This window comes from Caretta caretta, chromosome 7 (genome assembly GCF_965140235.1).
Source record: "Caretta caretta isolate rCarCar2 chromosome 7, rCarCar1.hap1, whole genome shotgun sequence".
Classification (NCBI taxonomy): Eukaryota; Metazoa; Chordata; order Testudines; family Cheloniidae; genus Caretta; species Caretta caretta.
Window position 1 is genome coordinate 34,024,257 of NC_134212.1, and position 27,804 is coordinate 34,052,060.

At 61.0% G+C, this 27,804-nt stretch overlaps 3 protein-coding genes, 1 long non-coding RNA gene and 1 other non-coding gene across 7 annotated transcripts; 2 read left to right on the forward strand and 3 right to left on the reverse strand.

Moving 5' to 3' along the window:
- Positions 1–347: 347 nt before the first annotated feature.
- On the reverse strand, positions 348–15,377 carry GANAB (glucosidase II alpha subunit). Of its 2 annotated transcripts, XM_075130492.1 has the most exons (25): positions 15,303–15,377; positions 13,483–13,584; positions 13,054–13,162; positions 11,674–11,801; positions 11,277–11,456; positions 10,623–10,688; positions 9,305–9,404; positions 8,924–9,017; positions 8,132–8,228; positions 7,774–7,954; positions 7,331–7,484; positions 6,814–7,049; positions 6,084–6,210; positions 5,859–5,938; positions 5,549–5,692; positions 5,107–5,203; positions 4,236–4,337; positions 3,639–3,882; positions 3,195–3,259; positions 3,015–3,091; positions 2,841–2,915; positions 2,527–2,640; positions 2,338–2,450; positions 1,927–2,027; positions 348–1,763 (listed from the first exon to the last, which is right to left on the reverse strand). In XM_075130492.1, exons 1-25 carry the CDS (start codon positions 15,320–15,322, stop codon positions 1,654–1,656), a joined length of 2,916 nt encoding a protein of 971 aa, XP_074986593.1. In that variant the 5' UTR covers positions 15,323–15,377; the 3' UTR covers positions 348–1,653. The 2 variants fall into 2 exon arrangements, with proteins under 2 accessions (XP_074986593.1, XP_074986594.1); XM_075130493.1 differs by lacking the exon at positions 10,623–10,688 and having other exon boundaries at positions 15,303–15,376.
- An 820-nt stretch (positions 15,378–16,197) lies between these two features.
- Positions 16,198–21,996, reverse strand: INTS5 (integrator complex subunit 5). The gene is made up of 2 exons (XM_075130494.1): positions 21,863–21,996; positions 16,198–20,002 (listed from the first exon to the last, which is right to left on the reverse strand). Exons 1-2 carry the CDS (start codon positions 21,943–21,945, stop codon positions 17,203–17,205), a joined length of 2,883 nt encoding a protein of 960 aa, XP_074986595.1. The 5' UTR covers positions 21,946–21,996; the 3' UTR covers positions 16,198–17,202.
- A 1,833-nt stretch (positions 21,997–23,829) lies between these two features.
- C7H11orf98 (chromosome 7 C11orf98 homolog) lies at positions 23,830–26,183 on the reverse strand. The gene is made up of 4 exons (XM_075130502.1): positions 26,028–26,183; positions 25,250–25,374; positions 24,767–24,864; positions 23,830–24,262 (listed from the first exon to the last, which is right to left on the reverse strand). The coding sequence occupies exons 1-4, from the start codon at positions 26,148–26,150 to the stop codon at positions 24,141–24,143; spliced, it is 468 nt and encodes a 155-aa protein (XP_074986603.1). The 5' UTR covers positions 26,151–26,183; the 3' UTR covers positions 23,830–24,140.
- On the forward strand, positions 24,863–27,686 carry LOC142072715 (uncharacterized). 2 transcript variants are annotated; one of them, XR_012669269.1, is made up of 2 exons: positions 24,863–25,148; positions 26,823–27,686. It is a non-coding gene; the product is annotated as an uncharacterized LOC142072715 (long non-coding RNA). The 2 variants fall into 2 exon arrangements; XR_012669268.1 differs by lacking the exon at positions 24,863–25,148 and adding an exon at positions 26,253–26,445.
- LOC142072916 (small nucleolar RNA SNORA57) lies at positions 26,537–26,690 on the forward strand. The gene has a single exon (XR_012669523.1). It is a non-coding gene; the product is annotated as a small nucleolar RNA SNORA57 (small nucleolar RNA).
- Positions 27,687–27,804: the final 118 nt, after the last annotated feature.

Genomic DNA, 27,804 nt, shown 5'->3' on the forward strand with positions numbered 1-27,804 from the left:
GCCTGACGGGGGAGGGGGACAGGCACCGCCCCGCCAGCGACTCTGGCCTTTGCCAGCCTCGGAGCGGCCACAGCCGGGATGTCGGGGCGGGTCCCCACCTGTCAATCCCAGGGGTGGCCAGAGCCAGAATGATAGCGGGAGGCCACGCTGATGGGGGAGGGGTTCCTGAGGCCCCAGCCTGGGGGGAGGGAGAGCTGGGGCGGTGTGGGGAGGATGGGTTCCTGAGGCCCCAGGCCCGGGAGCAGGGTGGATGGGGACTGAGCCTTCAGGCCCAGGGCCAACCAGAGGTGGGACAATTGCTATTCCTGACCCCCCCACACCCAGCCCCAGCAGAGAAGCCCACAGCATCACTTTTTTTTCTTTTTATTGTTCATCTTTTATCAAAACATGAAGTTGATGACTGCTTCACCCCTTGCAGGGCCAGCCACCCCTGGCTCCCTTTGTCCATCCATCTCGGGGGAGGAGGCAGTTTGGGAATAAAAAGACACATGCCAGTGCCAGGTCTGCCCAGTCTATGAGGAACGCTACCCCCCCAGACACCTGGAGAGGGTCAAGGCAGGGGCAGCAACATTGCAAGAGCTGAGGGAGGGCGTAGGGACGAACACTCCCGCCATTACCCCTCAGTGTCACTCTTCTCCTGCCAGGAGAGGGGTCGAGGCTGCCTTTGGGCCCAGTCCTAGCAGCTTCAGAGGCCCCACTGGGTCTCACTGTGAGCCAAGGCACAGCTAGTTCCCCCCATCCCCCCACCCTCCCCTTACCCACAGTCTGGACTCTGATCCCCAACCCCACATGATCCATTGCTCCCTCACCACTATAAATACAAGTGACAGTGAGTCACTGTCATCCACACCTGACACAGCAGAACCCTCCCCTTCCCAGCAGTGGGGGCAGCGCACCACCTGCCCCCCACCGTGGGATAGGGGCAGGGGCTGTAGGAAGGTAGGAGTGCCCTCCCCCACCAGCATTGGGATGCAGGGAGGCTCTATGCACCTACACATTCCAAGATTTGCTTCTGGTCCAGCAGTGTTACTTGGGGGACAGGCTGAGTTAGATGAGGGACCACCCCTAGAGAAAGGGAAGCCAGAAGCTTGTGTGAGGGGAATCAGTCCGTCTAGGACAGGAAGGGGGGTGTCAAAGGATCAGGCCAGCCAGTGTTTGGTCCCACGGTTCGGCCAGGGGCACCTAAATGTTCTGGAGAACTTGGTGACTGGGCAGCTGCTCCCCTCCCCTCCCGGTCCATCCCACCCCCACCCCTACTAGAAGGGGCCTCTGAGCAGCAAGGGGTGTGGGGCTGTAACACACAAACCTGGTCCCTCGCCCAAGGATTTGTCATTCAGAACCAGGAGCAAATATTGCTAGAAATTAGTCTATAAAGCAGCTCAGAGAAAGATAAGGGTGGTAGGGGCTAGGTACTCCCATGCCCCTGCCACCCCTATACTGTGGAAGGCTGGGGGTGGGGTGGTGGTGTCAGAACTCCCCTGTCTGCCCTTCACAGGGGAGACCAGCCCTGAGACACAGGGAGAAGGGTGGGGTACTGCTGGCTCAAGGCCTCAGCCCTGCCTGGGCATAGTGTATCCTGGGGGGGGAAAGGGGGGAGAAAAGAAACATCATCCTTCACTCCAAGCCCCCCCCCTCCACCCCCACCGCACGGCATTATCGCAGGGAGATGCTCCAGTTGGCTCCGATGTTGACGCCAGGTTTGCGCAGAGTCAGGACAGAGGTCTCCGGCTCGTGCTGGAAATCCAGGCGTGTCTCAGCCATGCCTGCAGGAGGGGAGGGGGCAGGGCAGCCATTAGAAAGGAGCGGTCCCTGGAGCACTCTCCCCCACCCCCCAACTTGGACCCAAGCCCCACAGGACATTTACTGCCATCCCCCATGACTGGACCAGGAAGCCCAAAGGTCCCTTGGCCCTGTGCCCCCACTCACCAGGCTGTCTGAGGAAGACGGCGGCTGGCTTCCCCGCTCCCAGGATCACCACCCGCTCAATCCAGGCTGGGCTCTCAAAGATGCCTTTGGAATCCGCCGATCTGGAAAAGGGGACAGAGCCTGGGGGTCAGAGGCTGCTGGATAGGGGGCAGAGCTGGGCTGGCACCAGCATGGTGGTAGGAAGGAACAGGGGCAGGCTAGTGTCATGGGGGTACCAGGTTGTCCAGGGTGGGCAGCACTGCTAGGCCAGCACTGTATGTGGGGGGAAGGGAGGTTACCCGGCAGTCTGGGAGGGACTGTGCCATTTGGGAAGAGGGGGTGCCAGCCCTGTGGTGGTGCAGCGTGGGTACCAGCCATCACGGTGGGACAGGGTTGGATGGCAGCAGTACCAGGCCGGCACCACGTGGGTACCTGGCTGTCAGAGTGTTGCTGGCAAAGCTGAAGTGGCGGTGCAGGTACTGGGCCTTGATCTCGAAGTTGTATGTGTGCCCATCGTCAATGAAAAGATCTCCTTCCGCTGTACCCTGTGTGGAGACAGAAGCTGGTAAATAGGGGCAGGGTTACTAGGAAACCCCCACCCTGGGGCCCTGCATCACTCACCTGGGGGCTAAGCGCCACATAGAGCGTGTAGGGGTCGTGGTACATGCAGTCTGATGAGCGGCGTACCCGCTCCTTCCGCGGCACAATGCTCCCGCCTCGCTGGTACACAGGGATCTGCAGGGAGATGACTGGTCAGTGGCCCTAGCCGGGGCTGGATCAAAGCCACGCCCCTGGAGGGGAAAGGCCCTGTGTCCCATTGCCCACACCCTAAGCCAGCCAACCCCCCTACCCTGGAGCTGGATCAGAGCCAGAGCCCCCTAGAAGGGAAGGCCCCATGTCCCATTCCTGAAAGAGGATGCTCCCCCATGACTCACACTGCTCATGGTGACAGGCACATAAAGCGTCTGGGGGGCATGGTGCTTCTGGTGGGAGTGGACATCATACCAAACCTGCCAAGAGAGGAGAGGTTACAGGGGGTGTCAACAGCTAGTGCCCCACAGCTCTCAGCATCCCGCTGCCCTTCCACAATGAGCCGCCTCCCTCCTCACCTCTCCTTTGCCAGGCAGGTAGACCTGCACGCCGTGGGCGCCCTGCTCTGTCACTGGGTGGACCAGCAGTGCGTTACCTGGGGGGAGGACACAGCAAGGTCAGCAGCAGTAAGGACATGGGGGGGAGGGGACGGCAGCACCTACCCCCCAGCCAGGGATCCCCATGGGTTGGGCACTCACCGATCAGGAACTGGTCATCAATGCTGAAGGTGGTGACGTCATCAGAGTACTCCACCCAGAGCGGCCTGGAACAGAGCAGGGCATGAGGGGGACCACACCCTGACCTCCACGAGCCCCCCCAAGCCCCTGCACTCTGTTATGAGCAGTGCCCCTGCCCCGAGCCAACCCCATTACTCAGCAACGCCTCCCCCCAACTCCATCCCCAGCCATGCCCTCACCCCAAGAGGTCCCCCACTCTGTCCCCAATGCCTTCCCCAGTAGTCCCCCCCCCCCCCCCCAAGAGCTCACCAGCAGTGCCCCACCCACTCAGTCTCCAGTGGTGCTCCCACTCCATTCCCAGCCATGCCCCTGACTCAAGAGCCCCCCAACTACCTAGCCCAAGAGATCCCCCACTATCCAGCGATGTCTGTGCCCCAAGATCTCCATCCTCCAACTTCTGCTCACCTCATGACAGGCTGGCCAGAGCGGTAGCTGTGGTAGAAGGTTGTGTACCAGTAGGGCAGCAGGGCATAGCGCTGGCGGATGGCGGCACGGATCAGGGCCTTGTTCTCCTCCCCAAAGAGCCAGGGCTCACGCCGCACAGTGTCCAGATGGGCATGGGCCCGGTAGAAGGGCTGGTAGGCGCCAACCTGGTACCAGCGCACCAGCAGCTCCGCATCTGGGCTCTTGAAAAAGCCACCCACATCAGCTGCAGCAGGACAGAGAGGGACGAGGTAAGTGCCCAGCCTGACCCCAGGCCCCAATGTCCCCCATCAACCTTCCTCCTGCCCCCTAAGAGATGGATGGGGCTGTGGAGAGAGAGCCCGGTCTAACCCCAACACTCCCCTGCCCCGTCCAGCACCAGAGGTGAAAGCTTGACCCTAAGCCCCTCAGGCCCCCAACCCACTGAGAGACAGTGCCAAGGTAGGAGTGACCAGTCTGACCCCCAACTGCCCCCCATCTCCCTGTCCTGCCAACCCCTAACCCCCAGCCACAGCCTGGAAGGAGAGCAGCCAAGGCCAGCCCTGCCCACAGACAGCTGCGCCCCATGCACACACACACCTCCACAGAAGGAGATGCCCACCAGGGCCAGGCTCAGGCACATGGGGATGGAGATCTTCATGTGGTCCCACTCGGCCGCATTGTCCCCCGTCCACACCGCGCCTGCAAAGGGGTGGGCACCAGACAAAGGGGTGAGGACAGAGCAGTCCCCCTGTGCCCCCAACTGGCAAGGGGTTTACAAGACTCCCCCGATCATGGGATGTGCAGTCTGGTGCAACAAAAACGCTCATGCCAAGTCTTAAACGAAAGCTAGGCTCAGGCTGGTCATGGCTATTGGTGTGAAACGTTTGGAGATACGACGTGAGGTACCTGCGGAGACTGACCATGCAGTCTGCCAGATGATACCCAGGCAGAGCTGCCCAACAGCTTCCCACGACGCCAGGTATGCGTTCACCTGGCGTTTGGGTGGCATGTAAATGGAGCATTGTAAGCCAATGCTGCAGACACGCCGATTGCCTATGAAGTCGAGAGGGGGGAGGGATATGAAATCAACAGGGAGGTGGCACACTGCCACGGGGTGTCCCTGGGGACAGACAAGGAAATTTGGGGGATAAAAAGGTGGCAAAAAGCCCCCCCTTTCTCCTGCACATAGGAAGCAATTGGGCAGTGCAATCACATTCATGAAAACAGGATCACAACCAGCCTTGGTTGAAAGGCTGCAAATGATATTCGGGGTGAGTGGAAAGGGCTTTCGCCAGATCAGCCTGCAACGTGTCTCAAGAAAGTGGGTGCTGCTTCTGGTTTATGTGGGATCCTTTTGTCTCCGTTATCCTAGCTCACAGTCTCAGTCCTGGGTCCCCTGAAAACCATCACAGCCTCTCCACTACCCCCACAAGGGCACTGGGGGGCAGAGCTCCCCCCACCCACTCACCATAGCGCTGGGAGCCGGCAAAGAAGGCACGGCTCAGCACGAAGGGGCGCTCAAGGCCCCCCGAACGCTGCTCCAGTCCCTGTGCTGTCGCCATTTGCTGCCAGAGGGAAAAGAGAGACCTTGTGAGGGTAATTGGCAGAGTCTGCCAACACCTTTCCCCAACTGGGACCTCCACACTCCTTGAGGCAACCCCACCCCCCTGGGAGCCTACCATGGGGCTGCAATCCCCAACCCCAGGTGAGTGACACTCTTCCCCCACTGGGAACCCTCCTCATTGGGATCCCACCACGGGGGTGACTTCCCCATCCCCCTGAGCCATGGGCCAACCCTCCCCCGCAAAGGTCTGAAGGCTCTTGAGCTCCCAACACTCCTGGTGCCTCCCCACACCACATAGAAGGTTGTGCAGGTGGCAGTGCCCCCCAAGGACTCCCCGCCCCCTTACCACATAGAAGCCGTAGAGGTTGTGCAGGTCACGGTGCTCCCAGCCGCCCTGGTGCAGGGCGTCTTTGTACATGGTCACCTCGGGGCCGTTGAACACAGATGGCTCATTCATGTCGTTCCAAATGTACAAGTTCTCCATGGAGGCCTGGGGATGGGGGGCAATGAGACACAGGTAGCACCACAGTCCTCCTGCCCCACCTGGGAAAAGCTGCTGAGTCAAGGGACAGCTCAATGCTGGCCCCCCAACCCGAGTGTGGGGACAGCTCACCCCACAGCTCCACTCCCCGCCCGTAGCCCCACTTCCACCCTACCTCGTAGTGGTCGTAGGAGAACATGCTGGCCCACCAGGCGCGCATCTCAGGGTTGGTGAAGTCGGGGTAGCCAGCCGAGCCTGGGGGGGCAGAAGGGGAGGATTAGTGACACGCCAGGGGCTCCACGCCTAGCACTCTGCCTGGCACCTGCTCCTGGCCAGCCCCACCCCCACCCTGTCCCGGGCCACAGCCCTGCCCCCCATCCCAACAGCACCCCCAGCTCACCTGGCCAGCACCAGCCTTCATAGTCACTGCCATCCTTGGTCTTGACATAGAAGCCACGGGAGCGGATCTCGTTGTGGACCTGATACCCGCTGTCCACCTTGATGTGTGGGTCCACGATGGACACCATCTGGGGGGAGGGGTCAGAGACTTGAACCGGGTACCCCCACAGTCCAAGGGGGGGGTCAGGCAGGGCAGGGCATTCCTTGCCATTCGGGGCTGGGCTTATGGCTATGTACCCCTGCAGGGGCCTCACGTGGCCTCCGGCCGGCAGCTGCCCCAGTGTCTCGAGGTGGTGGGGACATCTTCCCTTCTATCTCTTGGCTCAGGACGCTGTAGGGCTGGGGGAACCGACTGAGGTCCCCAGGGAAGTAGGATCGGGGAGTGCAGGTGGGCGCTGGCGGGGTCGGGGAGGGGGCCATTGGTGGGTGGGCGCCGAAGAAGTCGGGTTGGGGGGGTTGTCAGGTGGAGGGGGCGGGCGCCTTACTGGGTGGGGGCCAGAGAAGTTGGGTCGGGAGAGTGCCGGTGGGGTCAGGTCGGTGGGGCATTGGTGGGCAGGCGCTGGCGGGGCAGGGTCAGGTCGGTGGGATGTTGGTGGGCAGGCATCAGAGAAGTCAGGTTGGGGGGGGTGCGTTGATGGGCAGGCGCTGGAGAAGTCGTGTCGGGAGGGGGGGCGCCACTGGTGGGCAGGCACTGGAGAAGTCAGGTGGGCGGGCGCCGGCGGGGCTCTCACTTTGCGTCTCTTGGTGGCCAGGCGCCCCAGCATGTTGCGGGGCTGGGGGAACTTGTTGGGGTCCCAGGTGAAGTAGCGCTTGCCATCGGTGTGCTCGATGTCCAGCCAGATGACATCGCAGGGGATGTCGTGCACGTCGAAGCCGGCGTCCACGGCAGCCACGTCATCCTCATCGTTGTAGTTCCAGCGGCTCTGATGATAGGCCACGGCAAAGAGCGGGGGCAGGGCCTGTGTACCTGGGGGAAATAGGAACCAATACATGGGCACCCCACCCTCCCGTGGGGCCACCTTCCCCTCGCACCCAGCCCTGCTGACAGGGCTGTGCAGCGACTCCCTAGCCTGGCCTGACCCAGCCCTCCCCACCTGGACCCGTCAGGGTCACATAACCCCATCCCCGCTTCTCTGTCCCCATCAGGGCCAAGTAAACTCTCCTCTTCTCCTATACCCACCAGGGCCATGTATCCCCCTCTCCCCACCCGTCAGGGCTGGGTAACCCCCCCCACCCCCAGGCCTGTACCCGTCAGGGCTGTGTACTGCCTGAAGACATCAGTGGGCGCAGGCCCCAGCAGCAGAAAGACATCGATGATGCCGCTCTCCGACATCCAGCGCACGTCGGTCTGGGGGGTTTCGCCACCCCCCTGCATGTAATCCAGCATCTTCCCAAACAGTGTCTGCAGGGGGAGCCGTCAGCAATGGGGGGGAGGGGAGTACCTGCTCCCCCACTGTCCCCCTCCAACCTCCTCACTGCCCTCCACCCAGAGCCAGCCCCCGTCCCCACACAGACCCCTCAGTACCCCACTGGAGCCAGCTTCCTTCCCCCCCCACTTGGAACTACCTCCACACAGAGTTGTGCCCCCCCCCCCCCCCACAGACACACACTATCCCCTCCAGAGCCAGCCCCCCAGCAGACGATTTCTGAACCCCGCCCTGCCAGCCCAGCAGGAACCAGTGCCCTCGTACCTTGCCAGCTGTGTTGGAGCTGATGTCAACCCAGGTCTCGGCGGCATTGAGCCAGAAGATGCCCAGGGTGCGCTGGGTGTTGTGGGCCAGCAGAAGCGGCACGGAGCCATACAGCGCCATGGGGTTGTACAGCTCATATTGGAATACGTCCAGGTTGTAGAGGCGGTACGGGTCACCCCCCCTGCAGGGACACATCAGGTCACTGCCCCGCCCCTCCCCACCCCTGAGAGGAACAGCACCCCCTCCCCCAATAGTCCCTCAGCCTCCCCTCAGCCCCAACAGAGGCAGCACCCCGCATCCCCCATGGGCCCAGACAGGCACAGAACCCCCCTGCAGCGCCAACGGGCCCCCTCCTCACTCGGTGGTGCGCAGGCGCAGGTGGTCGGCGTGCTCCGGGATCCCATAGACGTGCTCAAAGCCAGGCAGTGAGAAATCCAGCCCCACCGAGGTCGGCCCTGGAATGAAGGGGTTGTGATAACGCTGTAGCTCTCAGCAGCCCGTGGGGTCCAGGGCAGCACGGCACCGCCAGGACCTGCCCAGAAAGGGGCCTCCTCGCCCCAGCACCGTGCCCCCACGCTTGCTGTGCAGGCTGGGGTCCAGCAACACTCCCACTGCCAGTGACACCACAGCAAAAGGCTCTAGGGGGCAAGGTAGGCAGGGGCACTGGTCCTCCCCACAACCAATCGGCCTGTCCAGCCCAGCAACCCCCCAGCTCCAGGTCAGAGCAACGGGCCCATCTAGCCCAGTATCCCTACCCCTCTTGGATCAGAGCAATGGACCCATCTAGTCCAGTATCCCTACCCCTCTTGGATCAGAGCAATGGACCCATCTAGCCCAGTATCCCTACCCCTCTTGGATCAGAGCAATGGACCCATCTAGCCCAGTATCCCTACCCCTCTTGGATCAGAGCAATGGACCCATCTAGCCCAGTATCCCTACCCCTCTTGGATCAGAGCAATGGACCCATCTAGCCCAGTAACCCTACCCCTCTTGGATCAGAGCAATGGACCCATCTAGCCCAGTTAAATCTCCCCCTGCCCCCCACCTCCCAATCAGAACAATGAGCCCATCCAGCCCAGTAACCCGTCTGCTCCAGACTGGAGCAATGAGCCTGTCCAACCCCGTGTGGTGGGGTCAGGATGGCTCTCACCATTGGGCTTGCTGTCTGTGTGGGTCTTGAATGTCTCTTCCCAGGAACCCAGCTCCTCTTCAGCCCGGTCCGGTCTGTCCGGCACCTCCTCTGACTGAGAGGGATGGAAGTTAGACAAGGGAGCTGCAGGGATGAGCAGGCCCCAAGCCCCCATTCACAGGCACGGGGCACCCTTCTGGGGGAGCAGGCCAGGCCCCACATGCACGGGGCACAGCAGACAAGGCCTCTACATGCCTTTCCACACAGCTGCTGCTCAGCTACCCCACTCCCACAGAGGGTCTACACCTGCCTGCATACAAGTCCTCCCCACCACAGCCCCCCAAGTCTCTGCACAGGGCCCCCATTCCCTGCTCCACACAAGTCCCCTTCTCTCGCACACACCTTTGTGCTCTTCTCACTGGACTCCTCGTCCCCAGGCACAGCTGGCTCTGGCTCCTTCCCCGCTGCCTCGCCCTCCGGGGCTGGCTCCTTTGGCTCCTCCCTGAAAAAGGCAGAGGGAAGAACAGCCGGCTCAGCACCTGCCCCGGGCACCACCAGGGCACGGCAGCGCCAGGGATCACCCCAAGCTGGGCACAGCAGCATCTCCAGGGCAGGCAGGTACCATTAGTCTCTAGAAGCAGGAACCACTCACACACAGGCTGGCAACAGGTTAGCGGGGACAGGGGGCGAGAGGGGACAGCCCAGCCCAGATGCTCCCAGACTCTGCAGGGAGCCCCCCGATCTGACTCTTTTCCTCTGGGCAGAGTCTTCCCCTATGCCAGGGAGGGTGCTGCCCCCACCCCTGCTGCTTCACGGTCCAGGGGTTTGGGTCCCCCATGCTAACACACTCGGGAGCAGGTCTCATCGCCCAAAGGGAGAGCAAGCATCTCAGCCACCGGCAGGGTCCTACAGAGCTACAGGCCTGGGGTGGCTACAGAGAGAGAGGGGCGGAGACTGGTGTAAAGGGGGTTCAGAGTCTCAGATTGGGGCTACAATACCACTGTGGGGGAGGACAGTGCCAGGTGTCTCGCAGCCCCAGGGCAGCCCCTTCCCTGCCAGCTTTCACTGGAAGGTTGGATTCAGTCTGAGGGGGGCAGGGCTGGGCTCGGCTCACCTGTCCCTGCACCAGCCACTCCCCCTGCATGGCCTCTGGGGCAGGGCACAGCCCATCTCCCCACCTGATCCCCATTCCTTCCTTCCCCAGGAGACACGGCCCCTCCCTCCCCCACCCCACTGCCCTGCCTGGCCCCCAGGGGGACAAAGCCCTTCCCCAACCTGGCCCCTTGGGAGAAAACAACCCACAAACAGATTCTACCTGTCCAAGTCCACACAGCCCCCATGTCACCCTCCCATAGCTCTGCAGGTGGCTACCCAGGCAGGCCCCTGCCCTGAGCAGCTAGGGGGTCCCATGCACCTACCAGCTCCCTCCCTGGGTGTGTCTTGCCTGCCTGGCACAGCCTGCCACTGGGGCAGGGATTAAATCACTGAGGGTCTGGGGAGTGCTCGGAGGGAGCGACTCCCTGGCCAATGAGGCAGGGGGTGAACACCACCCCCTTGGGACTAGAGGAGGGGGAAGCATCAGCCCCAGGGCTCCCCAAATCTAGACATGGTGGGGGAGGAGGAAGGGATCTGCCCCAGGGCTCCCCAGCTGTAGTACTACAGCCCCCGGCTACGGGCGGGTTGTGGGGGTCAGAGACAGTAGCAGAAGCTGTGGATTTACCTATGGAAAAGGCTCTTGATCTTATCCCACAAGCTACCGACCGAGCTACTAACTTTATCCGAGAAACTGGGGCCGGGGGAGGCACAATCAACAAAACAGAAACAGCGAGAGTCAGTGCATGGAATTCCAGACACAGAGATCCCCGCCCCCCCCTTCATCTGCCCCTCACCAGGCCCTGCGCCCCCAGGAGCACAACAGATGCAGCAGGGACTGCTCCCCCTACCAGCTGTGCCTCCTAACAGAGTCACAGCAAGGGGCCGGGTCCCAGCCCCTGTCCCCTTCAGCCCCCAGCGACCAGCCCTGGGAACCAGCCCCCAACCATGGTCTCCAGAGGGAAGAAATTGAGGGGTTTGGGCTGTTCCCCAAGAGCTTGAACATGGACCATGCCTCACTATAGCGCCCCCATGCTGGGAGAGGCCAGGGCTGGAGTAGCTGGGAGCTCCCCCTGCAGCCAGCGCTCTGGCCCAGCCCCCTACACGCCCCTGCCGGGAGAGGCTTGGACTGAGCACGCTAAGCTGAATGGGAGCTGGTCACCCCTCAGGGATCAGAACCCCGGTGGCTCTCAGGGACACAGCCCCACCTGCGAGGAGGCACTCACAGCTGCCAGAGATACGGGCTGGACGGGCCCAGAGCTCCCCTCCCCCTGGTACTCACGAGTCCTTCTGGTGCCGCAGGTGCTCAAAGTGCAGCAGCCCGCGGGGGTTGACGCTCAGCACCAGCTCCCGCCCCTGCAGCAGGTCCATGCGGAATGGCTTCCCTGTCAGGATCAGCTTGTGTCCAGAGTCGCCCAGCGAGAGCTCCACGCTATTCTCATCCCGGCCCGTCACTGCCAGCCTGGGGGGCAGCAGAGAGGGGATGGAGGACAGAGATATGGATGGAGGACACAACTAGGCTGCAGGGCAAGAGCCATTGGAAGACCCCCTGCCCATCCCCCCTCATCTGCTTACCCAGTGAGCACAGCTGGAAGAGCAGGCCCAAGGGTCCCCCGCTGTTAGCCCCACAACTCCCCCAAGCACAGCAAAGGGGGCCCCCTCCCTGCCAGGCCTCTTACCAGGTGGTGGGTGGGTCGCGCACCAGCACATCGGGCACCTCGTAGCGTGGGCGCAGCGGACTCAGTTCATTGATCTTGATGCGCGTCATGTTCCCCTGCAGCCCACACAGCTCCAGCAGGAGTGGGACCTGGGGAGAATTAGTGTCAGCCTCACACCAGTCCCAAGGCCTCCCCTCCCCCAGCATCCTCCACCAGGGAACATGCCAGCCTTCCTGGCCAGAGGGAACCCTGGGAATCGCTTTGAAGAACTGGGGAGCCGTGCATCATCCTGCTGTGCAGAGGGGGGAAGGGCATTGCTGGGAACAGAACTTAGGTGTCCTGGCTCTCAGCCCTCCTGCTCCAACCCACTGCCCCCACTCCCCTCCCAACACTGGGAATAGAACCCAGGAGTCCTAGCTCCCGGCCTCCTTGCCTCATTAGACCCCACTTCTCTCCCAGAGCTAGAGACAGAACCCAGGAGCAGTAGTTAGTCCTAAATCTGAAGGTGCCATAATGCCAATAAAATACTGATTTTCTTACACAGGAATTATTAAATGAATTCACATTTTAGTTGTATTCTGAACATCTAGTGCTGCAATCCATGGCTAAACCAGGCCTGGCTGGGGCCGGGTACCTTATCCGAAGTGACGTGTCTGGATTAAAAACAACATATCCAGACACACACACACACACATTTATAGTGCGGGGGTGCCAAGCCCATGCCGACTGGAGGGAACTGAACTGAGGGACATCCCGGGGACTCCAGAGAGGTCTGGCTGCGTGTCCTGGCTGCTCTAGGGTTACCCTGCTTGAGTCCTTTCCAACAAGGTTCCTGCCAACCTCTCCACCGCAGCTCATCCGGCCACCCTAGTTCCTGCTCAGTAACCAGCTATGGCCTCGGCAGCCTTTAGTCTCCAGCTCTAATGCCATCCCCCCCGGACTCACCCACATTGCGTCCTGCCCATTCCAGGGCACACAGATCCCCCCCGCACACACACACACCTTGGCCCCAGAACTGAGCTGCCCAGATGCAGCAGCTCATGTGACCTGGCCAGAGAAGACGCCGTCGAGCCCCTGCCCCAGAGGGTGAGGCTCACGTACCTCTGCTGGCTGCGCTAGACACTGCCACTTGCTCTGGCCCAGCAGGACCATCACGCAACATGCTGCTCATCATGGGTGAGAGTGTCCTGCAGCAGCATGGAGGCTCAGGGACCAGGCCCCCTTACGGCTCGACTACAACATTGCTGCTGCTGCTGAGCAGTACCAGAACAGCTTCCAGTGTGACGCCACCACTGCCAAGAAATCCTGATTCCCAGCCTCTGCTCTCATCACACCCAGGACCCGCATTTCAGGGCTTAGCCACAGGTCTCTCGAGCTCCCACCCCAAGCTGGGCCCCTCACCTTGTTCACTTCATTGACAAGCTGCAGTTTCATGGAGTCCTGGCTGAGCTGGAGCGACTCCAGCAGCGCCCGGTAAGGGGAGCTCCCGGGCTTCACACTCCTCTGGCGCCTGGGGACAGGGGGGAGGGTTAGAGCAGCCAGCGGCAGGTGCAGCCTCCAGGCAAGCAGCTCAGCCTGGCTCCCTTCTCTCCAGATCCCAGCAGCAGCGCAGCGTGTTTGTGTCTCTGCTCCCTGCCCTGGGGAGAGCTGCGGGGAGAAGCCAGCATGGGAGCTGCACAACAGCCCAACCTCAACGAAAACCCGATGCCAGTGCAAGGGGGAGAGGCCAGAGAGCAGCAGCTCCTGGTCCTGCGTGGGGGCCATGATCCTCCCAGCCCTCGCTGTTCCCCTTTGCTTGATTCAGCCCCACACCTCTGCCCTACTACTCACTTGCAGAAGGAGCTCTGCTCACATGTCTTGAAGTTGCTCCTGTCCACAGCAAAGGCAGCAGCAAGGCAAAGGGCCATCCAGACAAGAGCTGCCATCCCCAGCCTAGAAGAGAGCCGGGGTCAGACGAAGGCGAGCTCTGAGGAATGCCCTGCCCACCCCTGTATGTGGGTTTCCCAGAGGGGGAGCACTGGTTTCAGGGTTTCCAGCACCTGCCCTGAGCCAGGGACAGCATTGGTCCCTTGCTAGGGTTAACACCTGTGTGTGGGGGGTAGGGGAGGGGAAATGGGGCTTGGAGGGGATTAATGCATCTGCATCAGAGTTAACTCCAGCGCCAGGAGGAGAGAGACAGCACTGCCCCCATTACATGGGTCTCAGGGGGCAGTTCAGCACAGGTCCTGCCCTAGGGGCATCCACCTCTGGCACTTGGCACTCAGGACAGGGCAAATATGGCTGGCAGACCCCCTCATCCTGCCAGACCCTTGGGAGAAGCCTAGTTTCCCCTTCCCAGGGTAGATGCTCCAGGTAAGCCAGATGAGTCATGGGACTCATTAAAGGGCCTGCTATTGGGTCCCTCTGCCCCACAGGCCCCTCTGACATGCAGGGAAGGGGCCTGTGGGGAGAGGTTCTACCTGGCAGGGGCAGCTCCTGATGCAGTGGGGTGGAGGGAGGGAAGGGCAGCTTCCTGCAGGAAGCGCTTGCAACACAGCCCGCAGGGCCATGTGAACGGGGCTTGCTGCTCAGTGCCAGCCAGCCACCCGCTTAGAGCATGAACTCTTCCCCCATGCACCAGGGCAAATCCCAGCGCTAGCCGGGCTAGGCTCAACCTCTGCCACCAGCACCTGGGTTTCACAGCCCTGCGGGTCTGGACTGAAGGGCGCCAGCAGAACCGTGCATGAGGAGCCCAGTGCTGGGACAGCAGGGGCTGCAGGACAGGACTGAGGGGCACTGGCACAGGTACAGGCCAGGGAAGGGCTCTGGCCACATGAGCCTACCCGTTCCTACCCGGACCCACTACACACCTGGAGCCCCAATATCGAGCCCCCTGACACCAGGGCTAATGCCTCCCATTAGCCTGGGGAGGGGAACAATGCCCCCAGACCCCCACTCCCAGGGCTACTGCCTCCACAGTCCCTCCCTGCCGCAGCTGGCCCCCAGCATCCACTGCGACAGGGGATTTTAGGGCAGCAGTGGGTGCAAAAGGCAGAGGTGGCTCAGGGAGAGGAGGGAAAAAGATTTTTGGGAGCTTAAAAGCCCCTCACCCCGCCCCAGGAGGCAAGGGAGCAGACAGGAACGGACAGCTCCAAGGCATTGCCAGCCCAGGCTCTGAACCAACTTCCCTGGGCCCTGTTAGCAGGTTCTGGCTGGACCCCAGTGGATGGAGCTGGTGTCTAAGGGGCAGCCTGAGTTTTGGTTGCGGGTGCTGGTATGAAAAGGGGATCAGGGCAGGCGAGCTGGGGGCCAATGGAGGATGTTTGGGGGTAAGGGGCAAGAGCTAATATCTGAGGGAGGGTTTCTGGGGGCTGAGCACAGAGCGCTGGGGATGCGTGGGAAGGGGCTGGTGTTTGGAGGGGTCTCTGGGGGTGGCCAAATAGAGGGTATTGGGGGGGCCTCTGGGACAGGAACAAAGAGGAGGGGGCTTAGGGAGGAGCTGGTATCTGGCGGGGGTCCCTGGGCCGGGCGGAGAATGGGGGAGGGGCTGTTTGGGGGGCCTGGGTCGGTCTCGGGGGACCGGGGACGGTGGGGAGCAGGAGGGCGGGGGCGGTCTCGGTTGGGATTCGGGGTTCTGGGTAGTGGGTCCCCTCGCCGGCCCCAGCGCTCACCTCTCCGGCGCCGCCGCCATCTTGGATCGAGCCTGACCCCGCACACCGCCCCCGCCATTACGGCGCGGTTCCCCATTGGCCCGCGGGGCCTGAGCCCCTCCCCCACCTCGTTGCTGAGTTATTCATGAGGGCCCCGCCCCAATTATGAATATTAATGAGCGTCGGGTCCCGTTCTGTTCCGGGCCCCAGGCCAAGGTGACGGTCAGCGGCTGCTGCTCACGCCCAGGGCGAGCCTGGGCTAGGCCCCCACGGCCAGCGGGGTCCCCTGCCCTGGCCCTATTGGGATCCCGGCTCTGCCCCAGCCGTGCCAGGCTCTGCTCAGTCCTGCCCGGCCCCGGGCAGCGCTTGGCTAGCCGGGCGGGCTGACGCTTCCGCAGGTCACCCGCACGGAGACAGACCCCCGGCTCCGCGGCGGGGCACGGCTGGCTGGAGCCCCCGGGGCCCAGCCATGCCGGGGGGGACCGCACAGGCAGCTGGAGCAGAAGTTACAGCTCCCCCGTGACCCAGACACAGGGGGACTGAGCTAAGAGGCAGGGAACAGACATGGCTCAATCATAGCGGGAGGAAGGGGCTTCCGCTGCCAGCCAGGGCGTGGCACACCCTCACCTACCTCGCCACATGCCTACCCCCTCACCCCTGCGATCACACAGCCAGTGCGAGGCAGAGCTGGGAGCGGAACCCAGGCATCCTGCCCCCGCCCCCGGCACATCTTCTGCTGGCAACACATCCAGTCACACCCCTAGCCCCCTCATGCCCCATCCACATGCACACCTCTCCCAAACACAGAGACCCCCAACATGTCTCCCCTCCTCTGCTACAACTTCCTCAACCCCCAAGCTGCAGGTGCTGGGGACTACCCTCCCACACACCCCCAACACCAACTGCAGGGGCAACATTCCCTTCTCAGTCTTTATTTTGAAAAGGAGAAGGAATTGGCAATGGCGACAGCAGATTGAGCTGGGGTTTGTGCCCCCAGCATGGGATGTAGCACCCTGAATAGCTGGGGTCTTCAGACAATTCTTGTTCCATTGATCCCAAAGCAGGATGTGGTTGTGGGCCCGGACAATAGAGAGATGGTGGCCCGGAGGATGATTGAGCCAGGCTGCCCCAGCACACAGCCCCTCCTACACAGAGTGGAACCCACCCAACAGTGGTAGATGGAGGTGGAGGCTGGTTTTGGCCCCCAGGTGTCTACCCTCTATTAAGACCCCCTTGTCCACAGCAGCTCTAAAAACAGAGCAGGAACAGAATCTACCCAGGCCCAGCTCAGCAGCACCAGGGAGTGGGAGAAGAAGCTAGACTGGAGCAGAAGTACTGAACACATCTGCATCCCCCACCTCCCACCCCCAGCCAGTTTCTCTAGCTGGGTCCCAGGGCAGAGACCCTGCTATAATCCCCCAACAGGGGGTGAGGAGACAAGAGCCCAGAAGCTTGGGAGCACTTGCAGTGAGCTGATGTGGCCCTGGGACCTGCTGAGCATGCTCAGTGCCTCATTGTGGGTGGCACAGGGCCCTTCACTACCCCAGGGCAGCCCAAACCTGGGCCATCAAGCCCCCTGGAACCAGAAACAAAAGCTCCCAGTCCCTGAGAGAAACTGTCAAGGGGGTGAAGTTTCCCCAGTGCCAGCTGTGCCAGCTCCTGCCTGCAGCTCCAGGGACTGGGTGGGAGGTGCCGTGACCCCCCTCACTGAACCCTGGGAGAATTTTACGGTTATTCTTAATTAGTTAAAAAAAAAGAAAAAAAAAAAGAGTCAAATGTCCCATCTCCCCCACTCAAGCAGGCACTGCAGTGTCCTAGGAGTGGGGCAGGAGCTAAGTCTGGGACTGTCCTAAGATGGCAAGGGTGGCTGTGCCCTGGGAGGTGGGGGGAGTCCAGGACTGTCTCAAGAAGGGCGGCAGCGCTAGGTCTGGAAGCGCCCTGACAGCAGCCCCAGGCGGTCGATGTTCTTGTGCAGCACACTGTGCAGCACGCAGAGGTACTTCCCAACATCGCAGTCACGGGAGAAGTCACGGAAGAAGAGCCCCTTGTCAGCCTGGAAGGTGAACTTCTGGGGGAGGGGGCTGTTGTCCCGCATGTAGTCCCAGACGCTCAGCAGCAGCAGATGCACCTCGAAGGGCACCAGCTGGTGGAAGATCTCGTGCATGTTGCCAAGCACAGGCGGCAGCAGGGAGCCCTCGGCCATGCAGGCCACCAGGGCGCAGGAGGCGTGCAGGTGCCATGGCGAGCTGGTGGTGTCACCGTGGCGTGAGGCCTCCCAGTGGGCCATGAGGGTGGCTAGCAGGCCGCGCAACAGCACCGAGCAGTAGCACAGGGCTGGGGGGCCGGCTGCCACCAGCCTCAGCAGCTGGAAGAGCAGTGGGTTGTCGCGGAAGCGCCGGCAAATCTGGATGTCACGCTCCACTGTGCTGCGGGTGTGCTCCTCGGGCGGCCAGCCCAGCTCACTGTTGGTGACGTCTGGGCAGACGCTCTCCACCAGCACCACGGCCACTGCCTTGGCTGCCTCAGGGTTGACAGCCGCCGTGTGGGCTGGGGGTTCTGGCGCACCATAGCGCCCGCCCCGGCAGCAGCGCAGCAGCAGGCTGAGGAAGTTCTGGACATTGTGCACAATCTCCTCAGGCTCCTGCCGCCGGGCAGGCTGGGGTGGCTTCAGCCCGCGCCCAATCACCCCTGCATGGAATACTGACCACACACTGCCAGAGAAGTTGACGGCAGTCGTGAAGCGCCGGTTGATGTCCAACAGGGAGATCCTGGTGCCTTCCAGACTGGCGTCATCCCCAGCAGGCGGCTCGGCCAGGCCTCCAAAGAGCTCGGCATTCCCTGGGTGCAGGGCTCCCTCCACCAGCTGCTGCAGGATGGCCTTCATGGCAGCTGGAGAGGCCCCACTAAGACGGGAGAGCAGCCGGGTGCTGTAGCTGATGCCCGTGGGGCACTGGCGGTGCAGCACCAGGAAGAACTGGTGCACAGCTGAGCGGATGATGACAAGCAGGTGAGCTGGCCGCATGGCCCGGGGCAAAGGGCAGACGGAAAGCAGCAGGGAGGCAGCCTCAGCCACTTCAGGATTGCGATGCAGCAGCAGCTGCCCGAGGTCGTAGAGGTGCAGAGAGAGGACAGGCCCTAGCTGGGCGCTCATGGAGGCAGGGCCCTCCCCCTCCCACTGCACAATCAGCGCCAGGTTGTTGAACAGCTGCACCATGTGCTGCTCCGACAGCCCCCCCATGTGGATCTGGCACACGCACTTCTTGACAGTGGCTGGCAGCAGGTCGCTCATACAGGAGCTCAGCACAGCGTAGAGCTGCGTGGCCAGGCCCAGTTCCTCCTGGCTCCGGGCCAGCGTCAGCAGGTAGAAGAGGGCGTCAGTGGCGCAGCTGGGGGTGCAGTAGACTGAGAGGAGCCCCAGCAGCTGGTGCTGCCACAGGAAGCGCTTGCGCTCTAGCCGCAGCGTCTCCACGCACAGCTCCCGCACGTGGCCCTTCAGCTCATCCAGGAAGGGCACAGCCCGGGGCGGAGCATCCCCCAGGCTGGCCGAGCCCCGGTTGTATACCAGCTTCTGCAGGTTGAGCAGCAACAGCTGGATGATGCGGTCACAGGCCTCGCGCACGCTGTCATGGACAGCCAGCCCTGGCGTGGTGATGACCGAGGCTGGCATGGCCGTGTTGACCAGGAACTGCAGGATACGGTAGGCCCCTGCTGATGTCTGGCAGATGAGATGCACCACGATGCTCACCATGTTCTCCAGGTCCTCGCGGGGCAGCGCAGCGAAGTGCTGGTGCAGCTGGCTCAGCACGCTCGGCTTGAGGGAGTCCACCAGCTCAGAGGAGATGGTCCCCAGCAGCATGGGTGACATGACTGCCAGCTGCAGCAGGAAGGGCACCGTAGCTTTCTGCTGCTGGTCACGCACAGGTCCCAGGCTCTCATGGAACATCCGCAGCAGCTCCTGCTTGATGCTGTCTGAGTGGCGTGAGGCCAGGTGGCCCAGGATGCCCACCACCGAGGCAATCTTGGGCACCCGCTTGTCAGCAGCAGTGGGGAAGAGCAGGTCGACAGGGGCTGCCCCATGGACACAGAAGTCCTTGAGGCCGCAGGAGAGGACACGGCTGATGATGGTGTTGGGAAAAGAGGAGCCAATGTGAGCCACCACCCAGTCAAAGTGCGGAGAATGCTGCACTGAGGTGTCCAGCAGGGCATCCACACAGGCATCGGGGCAGGTGCTGATCATGGAGGACAGGCACTGGGTGTAGATGTCCATCAGCGTCCGAGTGGCCTTGCACGACATCCACAGCTGCAGCAGCTCATTGAGGCTGGAGGCGTGAGGCACACCATGCCGCCCTGCATACTTGCTGCTCAGCTGCCCCATCAGGTCAATAGACCAGGCTGATACCACAGGTGCCCAGGCCTTGGGGTTCATGCGGACAAACTCAGACAGCACATTCTGGATCTCCTGCACAACGTCATCCAGGTTGGGCCCCTGAGCCCGCCTGGTGCCCAGCCCTCCCTCACTGCTCTCCAGCTCCAACAGATAGGTGCAGACATACTCGTCAAAGACATTGCGCAGATGGTCCAGCACGGCGCTGCGTGCAGGTGGCAGGCTGCGCAGCAGCAGGATGGCACAGCGGGCATGTTCCTTGATGGTCAGCTTGTTACCATGCACAGGGTCCACACCACTGAGAAAGGCTTTGATCTCCTGGGCCAGCTCCTGGGAACTGTGAGCAAGAAGGGGAAGCATAGATACATCAGGCTGCAAGAGGGATGTATGTTCCAACCTCCCCTGTGGCCTGGATCCCAAGTCTCCTCACCATCATCCTCATCACTAGCCCTAATGCTATCCGGGGAGGGGGGTGGTGGTGGTGGTGGTGTTAGGAGGGAGAGCAGGCCCAAGGATTCTGGAGTAGCTGCCAGTCATTCATCCTATGAAGTGGTCGCCAGCCTGTACTTTCCTTTCTCATGCAGTAGGGAGTCCATTATAACATGGATGATATCCTACAACCCATTGGGGCTGGGCTTTAAACCTTGTTCCCCCAACAGCCCAAAGACATCAAGCAGCACCTGATGTCTCAGGAGAGAGCTGACCTATAAAGCTGTCATGGGCTCCAGGACTTAGAGAAGAAGGGATTTCAGGAAGGAACTATGATCAGTCCCTACCTGGTAGGGAGGTACCTAGCTGGGGCAGTTGGGTGGCCTGATCACAAGGGTTGTGGGCCTCCAAAACCTGGAGAAAGGAGAATTTCCTGCTTGGGAGGTCCCTGCCTGGGGGCTCTGGCTGCGGATCAGATTCCCAGGGTAGAGGTGGGGATTATGGGGCTCCAGGTGAAGGGGGCAGTGGGGATTTCCTGCTGGGCAGCTGGAGAGAAAGGATCCCTGTTCCTAGGAGTGGGATCTGGTCAGGGAGGGGGATGGGGAAGGAAGAAGATTGATAGGCTCAAGACCCCCCTGGAGAGTTCCCCATGGGGGGCTTTCCCAGGGAAGGCAGGGTCCTAGTGACCTGTGGGAGGGGTTGTGGCTCTGGGGGCTTCCCCATGGACGTCCCTGTTCCTGGGGTTCCCAGTGAGAAGTCCCTGTCCCGGGGGAGGGGCTGTGGAGCTGGGAAGGGGTGTTCCCAGTGAGAGGTCCCTGCCCAGGTGGAGGGGCTGTGGGGCAGGGTTCCCAGTGAGAGGTCCCTGCCCAGGTGGAGGGGCTGTGGGGCAGGGTTCCCAGTGAGAGGTCCCTGCCCAGGTGGAGGGGCTGTGGGGCAGGGTTCCCAGTGAGAGGTCCCTGCCCAGGTGGAGGGGCTGTGGGGCAGGGTTCCCAGTGAGAGGTCCCTGCCCAGGTGGAGGGGCTGTGGGGCAGGGTTCCCAGTGAGAGGTCCCTGCCCAGGTGGAGGGGCTGTGGGGCAGGGTTCCCAGTGAGAGGTCCCTGCCCAGGTGGAGGGGCTGTGGGGCTGGGTTCCCAGTGAGAGGTCCCTGCCCAGGTGGAGGGGCTGTGTTCCCAGTGAGAGGTCCCTGCCCAGGTGGAGGGGCTGTGTTCCCAGTGAGAGGTCCCTGCCCAGGTGGAGGGGCTGTGGGGCTGGGTTCCCAGTGAGAGGTCCCTGCCCAGGTGGAGGGGCTGTGTTCCCAGTGAGAGGTCCCTGCCCAGGTGGAGGGGCTGTGGGGCTGGGTTCCCAGTGAGAGGTCCCTGCCCAGGTGGAGGGGCTGTGGGGCAGGGTTCCCAGTGAGAGGTCCCTGCCCAGGTGGAGGGGCTGTGGGGCAGGGTTCCCAGTGAGAGGTCCCTGCCCAGGTGGAGGGGCTGTGGGGCAGGGTTCCCAGTGAGAGGTCCCTGCCCAGGTGGAGGGGCTGTGGGGCAGGGTTCCCAGTGAGAGGTCCCTGCCCAGGTGGAGGGGCTGTGGGGCAGGGTTCCCAGTGAGAGGTCCCTGCCCAGGTGGAGGGGCTGTGGGGCAGGGTTCCCAGTGAGAGGTCCCTGCCCAGGTGGAGGGGCTGTGGGGCAGGGTTCCCAGTGAGAGGTCCCTGCCTAGGGGAGAGGAGTTGTGGGGCTCAAGGACCCGGGGCCGGGGGTTCCCAGCTAGAGGTCTGCTGGGGGGCTCCCGGTACCTGAGCGGCGGGTGGGCCCCGTGGGCCGGGTTCTGGGGCGGCCCTGGCGGCGCCGCCCCCGGGGCGTCACACAGCGCGGACATCCAGGGCCGGGGGGTCCCGGTGTCAGCACTCAGGCTCACTCGACGCCTGCGCACTGGGGAACGTGTCACAGAGAAACGGCCCCTCTCGCACCCGGTGCCCGATATGAAGGTTCCTGCCCCAGTACGTTCGGGAGATGGTGGAGCTCAGGCCAGGGAGGGTGCGAGGTTGGTGGAAATGGGCTAGATGTGGTGTCTCACTGCGGAATGGATTTGGGAATCTGGCTGAGGGGTTGGGTGCTGATCTGGGGGCCAAACTACAGGGAGATGGTCAGCTGTGGGGATCTGGGGGCTTGGTTGGTGAGTCCTGTATTGGAGATTTGCCAAGTTCTGAATTGTGGTGAGTTGGGGTCTGAGCTGGAGAGAGAGAGAGAGAGAGAGAGATCGATCTTACCTGGGGCAGGTGGATTTGATCTGGGATAAAGACTGAGCAAAAATCCAGGCTGGGGGCATCTAGGTCACATTGGGTTCCCATGCAAAAGGGTTTCACTTTTGGGTGGCTCCCCCAGCGCAGGAGAGTTTGTTACAGTTTGTACCAAACACTAGTGCTAGGTCTGGAGCAAGGCTAGAATTGAGGGACAGCCTGGATTCCCCAAGATAACACTACCTCCCTCCAGCCACTGCAACCCCCCAGCACCCAGTGCTGGGACAGCCACTGTAGGTCCCTCCCACCCCTAGTCCCCTCAGGACAGCATTGCCAAGAGGCCTGCCCTCCTGACTGGGACAATAAAGCACATGCGTATCCCTAGACCCCTAAAAATCTGCAGCTATCTGCTTTAGATCCAGAGATATTGTATCTGCATCCATAGATGTGGTTGTATTGTTTGCCATCTTTGTGGATCCAAATTTTTGTATCCACGCAGGGCTCTACTTATCCCCCTGTCACCAACAGAAGCCTTGTCAGTGACTAATGAAAGCAGGAGAAGGGCTGGGGTTGAGCTGGCTGACGTAGCCCCTCCAGGCCAGCATCCTGCCTTATTCATGCACCAGTAGTGATCCACCAGTCTCTTGCCTCCAGCAGCAAGATCCCTGTTGATTTAGATAGTGCATAGCATGCTGCACCCACTGGGCAGTCCTGCCCATGGGCTTAGAGGGGAACATCTTAGCACTGCCCTGAGCCAGTTTGATGCTGTTAGTAGCAATAATAATATATCCGGTCCCTTTTCCCCAGGTGTGATACCCAGTTTCAGTCACGCATCCCTACCACCTCATACAGACTGTGCAGTCCAGCAGTAGCTGTAAGATAGGAGCTTCCTTGGCCTCTTCCCAAGTTCCTTCTAACCCTTCACCCCCCCCCCCCCCCCAAGTGTATGATCTGAAGTGATCCCTCTGTGTCCGGACTGCATCCCCTCCTGCCAAGGAAACCATCACGCCAGCATGAAACTCAGCATTTCCCTGAGTCCACTTATTGCTAACCAGGCCTGAAAAAGGTTCCCTGGGTGTTCAGCCAGCAAAGGGAACAGGCTTCCTGCTGCACCTGGTCATGGCTGTACTAAGACAACTGGGAGCTTCCCCACAGACACTCACAGCACAGTCAGCCCCCACCCCAGAAGGAGCCCTCCCCATGCTCAACCTGAAGGGGAATAACCCAAAACAACCACTGCCCTGAGACTCACCTAGTCCAGCTCAGTTCCTATCTCCCGAAGGCCAAGTAGAAGAAGACTATTCATTATCAAGAAAGCCCCTCCCACCCTTGCTTGTCCCTCTAGGGGTCCAGCCAGAGGGAGATGGTAAGCTCCAGAGGTGGTTCATTTCACATACGGCCACTGTCCCCTTCCCTCCCGCAAACAAAGCCCCCTTCTTGACCCTGACTTACAGCCACCATGCACAGACTGCTGGGGTGAGGGGCGCAATGGAAGACCCCCAAAGGCAGCAGCACAAACAAGCTGAGATGCTAAGCCATGATTTTATTTCTTTCACAGAATACCACTGAGTCACACGTCAAAGCCCCAGTTCGTCCAGTCACTTCCCACATGGATGGGGTTGGCATTGCTTCAGCTCTAGAAAAGCAGATAGAGGCCAGAGACGCTTGGAGCTGCCCATTCACCCAGGGTCCGGCATAGAATAGAGCCAGGAGAATGAGAACAAGACACTATCTGCCCCAAGAATCCTGGAAAGGAGGCTGCAAAGTCACGGAGCTGCAGGCATCAACGCAGCAAGCAAGGGTGGGGCAGATTCGAAGCTTTGGAGCCGGTGGTTCAGCTGTCCAGTCCTGGCCCAGCCTCTGCTTCCTTCATCTCCACGTCTTGGGAGGCTGTAGGTTTCTTCCTCCTCCCACTGCCGGTGATTTTTTTTGTCTGTGCCAGGTTCACAGCTTCAACTTTGCCCAAGAGAGAAGGAAAATCATTTGTGCACGTATAACAGTTGTGTAATCCCTGTCACGCTGCACATAGCCCAGCCAAGATGTGGGGGGGCCCCCATCACAGAGAAGATATAGTCCCTGCTTCCCATTTAAATACGGTGGGAGAAAGGAAGCATCATTATCTCAACTCAACAGACTAAGAACTGAGGCCCAAAGAGATGAAGTGACTCCTCCAAAGCCATACAGAGTGTCTGGCAAGAATTTGATCCCAGCCTGTCCATGGGCCAGTCCAGCACTATGGACACTGAACTAGCCAGGAAGCCCCAGATGGTTCTGGGGATTGTGGGTGTCGTGAGATTTTAGGAGCCGGAAGACCCTGAGCCCTGCCCCCTCTTCAGAGCAGAGTCTACCCATCCCTGCTCTTAGCTTCATTTGCCCCCTTTGGGTTACTCACCCATTTCAGGACCCTGACCACACACATCCTCCCCCAGGCCCCATGGGTCACAGCAAAGAAGAGGTTACCCTGCATGGTGGCTTGCTCCTTGGCGGCATGACGGATCTGCTTCATCAGCTTCCTCCGCTTCTTCCCTGAGAGGGTGATGTTGGCTCGCAAGCTGGAACTGTGGGCAGGAGATACCCAAAGCCATATTACACCCAGAGATGGCGTAGAAGCCAGGAGAAGCAGTTGAATCAGCAGCTTCTACTACCTCCCAGCTGCAGATGCTCACTGGAGTCCAGTGGTAACAGGGAGAGCTGCATGTTAAAACCACAGACCCCACCCCCTTCCCAGAGATGGGAACAGAACCCAAGAAAGAGCCTTGGATCCCAGGGCCCCCTGCACTAACCACTAGACCCCACAGCCCTCCCAAAGCTGGGGAATAGAGCCCAGGTGTCTGAAGAGATGGTGAGGCCTGAATGCTGAGCTTATTCTGAGTTGGGATAGTTAAATGCCCTTCCCTGGCCCTCTGTCTCAGAGCAGCTTCTGGATCCTCTGGGGGGACTCACGCACGCTTCTTCAGGTGGTGGATGGTGATCAGCCCCTTGTCTACCACAGCTCCTGTGATCTGGTGTTTCCTTCTTTTCTCTTTGCTTAAAACCCGGCGTCTTTTGAAGAGGTTTTTCTTCAGCTCCTACAGGAGGAAAAGCACAGGGCTCTTAACTCACTACCTGGCACCAGTAGCACCCCTAGAGCAGCCAAGGGGCTGGGACACCCCAGGTAGAAGGGCGGGAAGGCACAGACCCAGCAAAACACTATAGAATTCAGATCGTAATACACTTAGCAAATGACAATGCAGGAGGAGGGAGGGGACTGATGGTCCCGAGTTTGTTGGGAGCCAGAGAGAATTTGGGGGTTGGCTAGAAATAAAATCCTCCACTCCCAGCCCTGTTTTCATCCCAGGGTTGGGGGACGCAAGGAGCCACGGTTCTGGGGCTCAGCATCGCAGAAATACCATAAATCAGAGCTACGTGATGGGGGAAAGGACAATGGGGCTGGTGTCCCAAGGAGACAATGCGTTTCAGAACTGGGGATCAGGGTGTACGCTGTGGCGGGGGTGTCTCAAAAAGAAGATCATGGGAAGGGGGAACCCGCCAAAGGGGATCTGAGGAGCGATTGGGCGCGACGTAAAGGGAGAAGCAGGGCTAAGTTATGGAGCAATGAAGGGGCCATAGAGAGGACCCCCAGGAGATGGTTTGAGGCCACGAGGGGAATCCCAGAGGAAACCCCATGAGGGGCTGGATGATTATGGGGACTGGGCGGGCCCCGGGGGCAACTCTCATTCACCGTTCGGGGCCGGTTGATTTTCCCTCCTGGGGTCCCCATGCTGCACCCACGTGGCCCAGGTCGCGCGGCTCCTGATGAAATCACTTCTGGGTCCTGGAAGGTTACGCCACGTGACGTGATCATCACACGTCTTCCGGTTCCTTACTTCCGCCTCCCCCAGACACGTGTCCCACCTTCGTCGGGCCGCGCTGGGGATTTGAATTCGAAACGCGTTCTCTGATTGGGGCGAGCCGGATGCAGCTCTCTGAGTGGAAGGCCGGCTGGCCAGTCACAACGAAGGTGCACTAGACCGCGCCCTTGCCCCGCTACGTCGAGTAGCTCCCTGGCCTGCCTTATAAGCAGCTGCGCCGGGCTGGGGCGCGGTACATGCGGCGCCTTTCTACAGAGAATTTTGTCGGCTAGTTTGGGGGGGTCTAAGGTGAGAGCGCTGATTGGTGGGGGCTCGGAACGGGGACGACCAGCGGTTGCTAGACATTGGGGAGCAGCGTTCTGGGGGCCTCAGGGCGGCGCCTCCTTTTCTTGGCAGGCCCGGGCGGTGTGGTGCCCGGCTCTGTGATGCTACGGAGGCAGAGGAAGGGGATCCCACACCCCCCCTCGGTGTTCTGTCTTCGGTGCCAGCAGCTTCCCCGTCTGCTGGTTCTATCCTCAAGCACCGGGATACGCGGCTGCGGCCCCGCGGGGAGGCTCTCCTGGGAGGTGTGGGTAATCCTCTGTGGTAGGGGTCGGGGGAGGCTTGCCCTGATGACAGATCGTGGGGAGGGGGTTTCTTAAGATTTTTTTTCTCCCCCTTCTCAGGCTCTCGCAAGGCCCGGAGGACTCAGCTGTGCTGCCGCTAGAGCGCAACGACATGTGGGCTTGGAAGCAGCGAGGAGGTTACTGCAACCTCCCCTCCAGATCTGCCCTGATGCCTCTAGGAGACGTGCTGCCTAACGAGGGGCAACTGAGATTGTGCTTCTGTGGGTGTGAATGTCTGCAGTCTTCCTCCTTTGCCTCTGGCTGTCCGCTCCTAGGGCAGGGACCCCTCCTCTCTACAGTGCCCGGTGCAATGTGGTCCTGATCCTCATGCAAACAAATAACACCTAGCTTGGTTTACAACTAGCGCCATGCGGTTTGGGCTCAGACTTGAGCTCAGTGGAGGGGTGGAATTCCCTGTGTAGAAGAGGTAATGCTCCAGGTCCAAGATGACAAAGATGAGGGGCCAGGTGCCTGTTCAGACGACCCTGCGACTTGTCTGTTCGCACAATTTAGCGAAGAGGTCCTGGGGAGTTAACTTGGATTTAACCAACTTTGTTTCAATTTGGTTTAAATCTGTTAGGCAGAGTAGAGTGTTTAAGTGAAGTTGCTTTGAAACGGGTGAGGTGTTCTAGTTTAAAGTAGTGCACGTTTTTGCGTAGGGGGGTGGGGTGGGGGCTGAGCCGGGGCTCTGTCTGGAGGGGGCAGTGCAGCCTGCTGGCTAGACTCCTACAGTGGGAGTCAGGTGGCCTTGGTTCTCGTCTTTGCTCTGTTGCTGGGTGATCTGGGTTCCCGCCTCGCATGGGGTTGAAGAGAGCCTGAGCTTGGCAAAGCAGCTGCCTCTGAGCTGAAGGGCTGTGGATGGGTGTTCGCGTTGCACTAAAGCTGAATGAACGTGCTCCTTTTGCTAATAAAATTCTGAATGGAGTTCCTGTTGTTGGCTGGTTGTTTGCGGGACAGGGATTGGGGCGGGCGGCCGGGCGCTCAACTGCTTCTGGGAGGAGGCCTGGTGGAGGCCAAGCTGCCTGAGCGAGGACGATACCCC